General features: G+C 52.8%; 1 protein-coding gene across 3 annotated transcripts in view; it reads right to left on the reverse strand.

Annotated features, from left to right (window-relative positions):
• Positions 1-4520: 4520 nt before the first annotated feature.
• LOC133129663 (mesoderm induction early response protein 2-like) overlaps positions 4521-8437 on the reverse strand; it is an 18192-nt gene continuing 14275 nt past the window's right edge. For all 3 annotated transcript variants that reach the window (XM_061243900.1, XM_061243899.1, XM_061243901.1), the window contains exons 10-13: positions 7728-7861; positions 6609-6740; positions 5372-5501; positions 4521-4573 (exon numbers count right to left, since the gene is read on the reverse strand). In XM_061243900.1, coding sequence (XP_061099884.1) covers positions 6638-6740; positions 7728-7861 — 237 coding nt within the window. In that variant the 3' untranslated portion in view covers positions 4521-4573; positions 5372-5501; positions 6609-6637. The remainder of the gene's footprint in view (positions 4574-5371; positions 5502-6608; positions 6741-7727; positions 7862-8437) is intronic.

Here is an 8437-nt window from a genome sequence, read left to right on the forward strand (position 1 = left end):
GGTCAGCAGAGGTAGTCGGCGACATCCTGCGGGTCACCCTGGGTATCCCCATGGCGATCACCTTGGTGACGCTGCAGCTCCGTGAGTGGGCAGGGTGTGGACGGTGATGTGGCCACCCCAGTCCGATGGCTCCGAGCCCCTGTGCACTGTAGGGCATCTCCTCTGCCCTCTGACAAGGGGAATGACAGTTACAGGGCTTTCCAGGGCTGCCCGTAGCCTAGTTGCCTAGTTGACTGGGCCCCGGAAGGTTGGTGGTTCAAGCCCTGGTTTAGCGACGATAATATCCACACAGCTAAAGGGCCCTTGAGCAAGGCCCTTGACCCCCACATTGCTCCAGGGGGGTATTGTCCCCTGCTCGGTCTAATCAACTGTTAGTTGCTTTGGATAAAAGTGTCAGCTAAATAACACATTATTATTATTATTCTGGGCATGCTGGTTCCTTCAGATTCTGGTGTGGCTGGGGCTGATTCAATCTAACCACAACATCTCCTTAATCCTTTAGCAGTGTGTCTAGCCGTGTCGTCCCTCTGACTTGGTGAGAGGGTATGCATGTGTGCTCAATCAAATAAATATTGTATCTGTTATTATTATGGGGCGGCCTGTAGCGTAGTGGTTAAGGTAAATGATTGGGACACGCAAGGTCGGCGGTTCTAATCTCGGTGTAACCACAATAAGATCTGCACAGCCGTCGGGCCCTTGAGCAAGACCCCTAACCCTGCATTGCTCCAGGGGAGTATTGTCTCCTGCTTAGTCTAATCAACTGTACGTCGCTCTGGATAAGAGCGTCTGCCAAATGCCAATAATGTAATTATTGCCCAAAGGAATACAATTCTTTTTTGTTTTAGTGTCGGTTTCGTCTTCTGCAAAAGACTAGAGCAAACCGTTCGATGCTTTTTGAGAGCGGAGAACTAAAACGGCTATGTTCGCAGGTCGTATACTTCTGAGATATCAAGCATTTCAAAAGTCGGATATTGCATCATTGTTTTGTGCTTCACGTGATCCACGTTTCGCTTCTTCAGACGAAAGCGTTGAACCGCGTTAACGCTTCGTGGACAGGACAATAAGGACGTTTCTGGAAAATTCCGGATTTAAAATCCTGTCAGAGGGACAGGTAATTGTGGGTGGAGTGCTGTCAAAAAATGTCGGGAAAAACTCAGAAATGGGAGGAATGTTGCCATGAGCACGAACCTAAAGGGTATTCAGAGTTCAGCGTCGCTCAGCTTATGTTACGTTACAGGAGGGGAGACGTTCTGGACCCATCTGAAGATGGCGACTGGATATTCAATTCATAAGGCCACCTCAGACAGAACAGTTTACTTGAGTTTGCAGCAGTTCTAGAAGCATCTACGAGCCCTTTGTTGGTCAATCTACATGGATTCCTACACATATTTAATGAAGATACATAAAACATTTTTTTTGCCATTGATCCACTAAAAAATGTTTAAAAAAAAAAACATTCCAAGTACAACATTCCCATTTTCCCAAAATGTTTCCCCTTTTCTAGGAACATTTTTGGAAAATCATGAACATATTGGGAAAATTAGTGAAGCAGGAACCAACCACATATCTGCATTTGGGATGAATGACTTGAATTTGTGCAGCACAAACACCCAGAAATAATGATGTTTAGTGAGTGGTCCAGACCACAGTATCCAATCAGCAATTGACTAAACTAATTCTATGTGAAGTACACATCCCACATAGAGGAACCTCCGTCCTAGTTTATAAATAGGTTTGAATAAATATCTTGCCAATATCCAGGGGGTCCTATTTTGAAGTTACACAAAAAGTGGGCTTGAGGCAGCTGGGAAGTGTAGTTCAAGCTATGCTGGACTGGTACACAAGGACACTACCAATTGTCCGGCTTCTCCCTACAGTTAAAAAAAAAAAAGAAAAGGAAAAAATCTGGCTTTTCCCTCGTAGTTTGGAATTCCCAGATTGCGTTTATTCAGCGCTCAGTTCTGAGAACCGGAGCACGTGCTCTCCTCGGAGTCGCCCGGCACCGAGCCCCGCGGCGTCTCGCGCCACGGCGCGCAAGTCCTCGCTCGCCCGCATTTAACGAGGAGAAAAGAACAGGTCACAACGTAATCAAACGTTTTTTATTTTCGAGCAGAGCTGCGTTGCTGCGCATTAGTTTGTTGTGTATTCCAATTTTCACTTTCGCACACACGCCTGACTTCTGCCGATGAGTCATCACACCTGTGTGTGTCCGTGTGTGTGTGTGAGTGTGTCCGTGTGTGTGTGTGTGTGAGTGTATGTGCGAGAGACAGAGAGAGAGAGAATGCGTGTGTGTAAGGGAGAGTGAGAGAGTGTATGTGTGAGAGAATGTGTGTGTGAGAGATAATCTGTGTGTCAGGGAGAGTGAGAGAGTGTGTGTGTATGTGAGAGAGAGAGGGACAGAGAGAGAGAGAATGCGTGTGTGTAAGGGAGAGTGAGAGAGTGTGTGCGTGAGATTGAGAATGTGTGAGAGAATGTGTGTGTGAGAGATAATGTGTGTGTCAGGGAGAGTGAGAGAGAGTGTGTGTGTGAGAGAATGTGTGCGTGTGTGTGTGTGTGTGTGTGTGAGATTGAGAATGTGTATGTGTGTGTGTATGTTCTAGTGGACGGCTATCATTAACTGGCTCAATGTGCTACTTTCAGTGTTGCTTTTTTCTTTTCTTTTTTTACAAAATATAAAATAACATTATTGTCACTATTATGAATATGAATTATAATCCTAATAATAAACCATCAGCAGAAGCGGCACGATACAAAGAGCTGAAAAAGTGATAGATGAAGGCAATTCTCCCCTCCCCTCTCCACCTGTTAAACAGCGTAAACATAACATATACCTGCATTTGGGAAAGAAAAAACAGCAAGCCTAATAATAATAATAATAATAATAATAGTAATAATAAATAAGATTCCTCCCATCGTCACAGCACGACCTTAAGTTAATCCGAGATGGACGGACAGGCGGACAACCTTCCCACAGACGCGCTAACCAGAGGGAGATCGCGAGGAGAAGGGAACCTCCACTCCCGTCAAAGGAAGCAACATCGCCATCTAGTGGCGGATAGCGTTGTTCTTTTTTTTTTTCTTTTTTTTTCAATGGACGGCGTTGACGGCACAATTTTGTCCTTCGTGGCCACGTTTTGGATTCTCTTGTTCTGGGCAGGATATGACATCACCCACATAACAACCCCCCCCCACCCCCCTTCAAAAAAATAAATTAAATAACAATTGGGCTCTTCCTCAGAAATCCCTTGTGGGGGGTCTGAGCCCAGCGCTGTCTGTACCTGAGAAACTGAGCAGTGAATGAGTTGGCACTAGCAGGGGGGGGGGTTCAATAAATAAACAAAATCTAAACCTAAAATCCAAGTCAGCCTCAGACGCCAGTCCTGTCAGACTCCTCGTGTTCAAGCGGGAAGCGGATGTTTTGATGACAGGGCTTTTGTGTGGAACGGGGGTCAGTGATTCATCACACGTCCCTGGGTCCTGGGGGGGGGTCAGTGAGTCATCACACGTCCCTGGTCCTGGGGGGGGGGGGGGGGGGGAGGATATTTCTTCCTCTGCGTTGCCGATGCTGCTGCAGTCCTCCAGGTAACTCTGCCCCCCGTTAGAGTGAGGTAATGGTTGCTCAGGTGACGGAGAAGCCGAACTGACGCCGTGAAACTCCAGCAGGACAGAGGTGGGTGGAGACCGGACATCAAGAGGCCACGCTGGGGAGGGAAGGGGGGGGGGGGGGGGGGGGGGGTGGCGGTCCAAATGGTTCTGTCTCTCTTCCAGTCCTGGGTACCAGTGCGTTTGGACTCCTGTGTGTTTGATCAGAACAGCTCTGGGGCCACTGAGAGCCAGAGGTCAAAGGTCAGAGGGAACGCTGTTGTCAGTTACAGGCTTGGAAAACAAGGTCCTGTTTGTGCCCCCCCCTCCCAAAAAGAGCACGCACACACACACACACACACATACATACACACATACACACACACGCACAAGCACACACACATACACATACATACAAGCGCGTGCATGCACGCACACACACACACACGCACACACACACACACACACACACACACAAACATCCCCCTGCCCACTACCACCAATAGCACTCCCCCTACTTTCATACATTTCCCCCCTCAATGTTTGTGGACTGGGGCCCCCAAAGTTTCAGAAAGGTCCATAAATCACACATATCATATGGGCTGCGCATCACTCTCACAAAACCCACTGCGCCCCGTAAAAACCCCAAACCAGCTCCACCCGGTCCCCCTGTGGAACCCCCCCCCCCCCCCCCCTCACTGGCTGAGAGAGCGGGGGTGCTGCACCGGGGTGGGGCGCAGGAAGCCTCCAATGGCCCCGAACATCGGGGGCGAGGGGGGAGGGGGGGCGAAGGGCCCGTCCGCCCCGAAGTGTCCCAGCTGGAGCTGGTAGAAGCCGGGGCCCAGGACCCCCGGGGGGGGTGTGGGGGAGGCCAGGGGGGGCGGGGAGGAGGCTGGGATGGTGCAGTCTGCGCTGGGGTGCTGGGGGTCCCCGGGCGAGGCCGAACCGGAGCCCCGCTCCGACACCCCGACTCTGAACCCAGAGTCTGCATCTGCAACACCACCAGGGAGAGGGAGCAAGGGGGAGAGGGAGGAGAGAGAGGGAGCAAGGGGGGAGAGGGAGGGAGAGAGAGGGAGCAAGGGGAGGGAGAGAGAGAGGGAGAGAGGGAGAGAGGGAGGGAGGGAGAGAAGGAGAGAGGAGGGAGGGAGAGAGAGAGAGCAAGGGGGAGGGAGAGAGAGGGAGGGAGAGGGAGCAAGGGGGAGGGAGAGAGAGGGAGGGAGAGAGAGAGGAAGAGGGAGGGAGAGAGAGGGAGCAAGGGAGAGGGAGAGAGGGAGCAAGGGAGAGGGAGAGAGGGAGCAAGAGAGGGAGGGGGAGAGAGAGGGTGAGGGAGGGAGAGAGATAGAGAGAGGGGAGAGATAGAGGGAGAGAGAGAGGGAGGGGGGAGAGTGAGAGGGATAGAGAGAAGGGAGGGAGAGAGGAATAGGGGAGAGGGAAAGAGCAAGGGAGGGAAAAGGGTAGAGGAGAAGAAAAAGAACAATCAGAAGAAGAGTGAAGGAGGAAGAAGAACAGAAAGGAGGGGGTGAGAGAGAAAGAGAGAGAGAGAAAAAGAGAGTTTTGATTAAACCTCTGTGGGCATAGAGGCACAATTGCAATCTTCCATATATTAGAGTACACATCAACAGTGGACCGGCTGTATTTCCCTCATCCTGTGCCTGCAGAACTACAAAACTGTGTCAAAAAAACTACAAATCCCTGCAGGCAAAACGGAGCCCAGGCTCCCTCTATGGGTATGTCTCTAAACTCAGCAGACGTAGGCGAGGGCAGGATCTCTCTCCCTTGTGTCTTTTACCTGTGGGGGGCACGCTGTGTTTTGGGGGGGGTTCTGGGAGGGGGGGGTCAAGGCTTTAAGTGAAAGCGGGTCGTTCGTTTTCGTCGAGGACGACCCTGCAGGAGGGTGGAGAACCCCACCCCTTCCTCGTCTGCGGACAAAAAAACGGAAAAAACCCCCCCGAAAAAACGGACAAACGGACGGACGGACGGACAAACGGACAAGGGGACACAACAGAAACAGACGGGGGGGGGATGAAAACTGAAACGTGAGAAACAGGAACAGATAAATTCACAAAACGCAAATGTAAAAAAACAATGCCATGCCAATGGAGAAAAGAGACAACGCAAACTAACATCCAACAAAACAATAAAGAGTGAGAACACTGAAATAACGTGGGATTAACGGAAACACAATGGGAACTGGAGATGGGTGAAGTTGAACACAGGGTGCTTTTCTGAGCCGGATTTGGAATAAAACTGATCCCAGAGTGAATGAGGAGACTAAAATACCCGTCCTTTAGTAAGACCTACAATTATATCCACAGGCTATAACAGTGATTCTCAACCCCCTACCTTAAAAGCCACACCTGGCTTACACCCATGAAACCAGGTGAGGTGATTCAACCATGTAATCAAATCAACTTATCAAATAATAATGCTTGGCATTATTTTGCTTAAAGTTTCCTGGATATGAGAGTAAATATGTGCCCTGTTCATGCAGAAAGTCTGGTAGAGTATCTGAACAAACTCTTCCACTGTGGAACAGACACTGTAAACCCCCTATCTGCATTCACATAGCATGTAGCATGTAGCATGTAGCGTGTCCCCCTGCTACTGAAGGGCAGGGTTGTTGTTTGGTAAATGGTGAATGGAGTGCATTTTATATAGCGCTTTTATCCAAAGTGCTTTACAATTTATGCTGCTCATTCACACACACACACACACACACACACACACACACACACACACGCAATCACTCACACACCAACTGCGACTGGCACCCACCAGCTCATCGGGAGCAATTGGGGGGTTAGGCGTCTTGCTCAGGGACGCTTTGACACACCCAGGGCAGGGGATTGAACTGGCAACCCCCTGACCTCCAGACGACCTCCAGAGCCTATGTATCACTTGTTTTGGCAGGGGTGTGTGTGTGTGTGTGTGTGAGGGGAGGGGGGTGTGTGTGTGTGTGTGTGTGAGGGGGGGGTGTGTGTGTGTGTGAGGGGGGTGTGTGTGTGTGAGGGGGTGGGTGTGTGTACCTGTCTTTTCCAGGTCCAGGTGGTTGGTCTCAGGAGGGGAGGGGGGGGTGGAGCTGGGGCGTGGTCCCGGGCCCCTGGGGGGGGCTGTGCGATCGGCTGCCCCGCCCCTCACCGTCCTGCTCCCCGTCCTCCCTGAAAGACACCAGAGTCAGACGGGTGGGGTGGGGGGGGGGGGTCCCCAAAAAAGCACCACAGAGAGCACCTCTACTCCAGGGATCATCAGCTCTGGCCCTCAAACCCAGCCCCTGCCTTTCTGCCCCCCTGAGTGAGAACACCTGAACACTTAGTGCTGCTGATTGGCCAGGACGGTCTTCACACCTGACTCCCAGGTAAAGGCAGGCGGTTGTGAGGACCGTGCGTGAGTTTCTGATCCCTGTTTCACGCCCCCAGGAGCAGGGCAGGAGACCCTCGAAGACCCTGCGTCCAGACCCTCTGTCCCTCCCTCTGCCCCCTCCAGACCCCGGGACCGTGTCCCTCTGCCCCCTCCAGACCCCGTGTCCCTCCCTCCCTCTGCCCCCTCCAGACCCCGGGACGTGTCCCTCCCTCCCTCTGCCCCCTCCAGACCCCGGGACCGTGTCCCTCCCTCCCTCCCTCTGGCCCCTCCAGACCCCGGGAGTGTCGCCCTCCCTCCCTCCCTCTGCCCCCTCCAGACCCCGGGACCGTGTCCCTCTGCCCCCTCCAGACCCCGGGACCGTGTCCCTCCCTCCCTCTGCCCCCTCCAGACCCCGGGACCGTGTCCCTCCCTCCCTCTGCCCCCTCCAGACCCCGGGACCGTGTCCCTCCCTCCCTCCCTCTGGCCCCTCCAGACCCCGTGTCCCTCCCTCCCTCTGCCCCCTCCAGACCCCGTGTCCCTCACTCACTCTGCCCCCTCCAGACCCCGGAGCGTGTCCCTCCCTCTGCCCCTCCAGACCCGGGAGTGTTGCCCTCCCTCCCTCCCTCTGCCCCCTCCAGACCCCGGAGCGTGTCCCTCCCTCTGCCCCCTCCAGACCCGGGAGTGTCGCCTTCCCTCCCTCCCTCTGCCCCCTCCAGACCCCGGGAGCGTGTCCCTCCCTCTGCCCCCTCCAGACCCCGGGAGCGTGTCCCTCTGCCCCCTCCAGCCCCCGGGAGGGTGTCACTCACATGTTCCCGGGCTGGAGGCTGTACTTCTTGCTGCGTCCCAGCCTGGAGGTCTGCAGGGTGAAGCAGTCGTGCCGGTCGGACCTCTTCCAGGAGTAGTAGTACTCCACGCACTCCCCCACGGAACGCGTGCGCACCTGTGTGAGGGGGGCGAGACGGGGGGTCTTACTCCGGAACGTCCTCACACAACAGGGACAGTTCCGAGACTAACGCGGTATCAGGCCCGAGGAGGTGGTTGTAGAAGCGGTATCGGGAGAAATCTTCCGTTCAAAGTTAATATCCATCCGCAGTCCAGACTCGGGACAAATACGTCATTGTTTTTTGATTCAAGTAATTTTCTACGTTTCACTGAGTTTGTCTTGTGTATTGAAACCTAGGAAATGCTCTCAAAAAGTAGCAATCCCCGCCTTCCAGTCCTCTTGGCTGGCTGAACTGCTCCAGGCAAGAGCAATCGAGCACAGAAAAGTATTTGAATCCTCCAAAACAATTACGTATTTCACCAGGGTCAAAAACTGAAGTTCCTGGGCAGGAATCAAATACAATACAAGACAACAATATAATATCTGTACAATCTCTCTCCCACCTTCAAGCGCAAACTGAAGACGCACCTCTTCAAGCAGCACCTCTCCCCGTCCTCCCTACCTCCCTGTCAACCTTAATTGTTGTCTTTGTGATTACTTTGTGTATCGGTATTTTTAGTTGGCTAGGTAAGC

This window comes from Conger conger, chromosome 5 (assembly GCF_963514075.1).
Source record: "Conger conger chromosome 5, fConCon1.1, whole genome shotgun sequence".
Classification (NCBI taxonomy): Eukaryota; Metazoa; Chordata; class Actinopteri; order Anguilliformes; family Congridae; genus Conger; species Conger conger.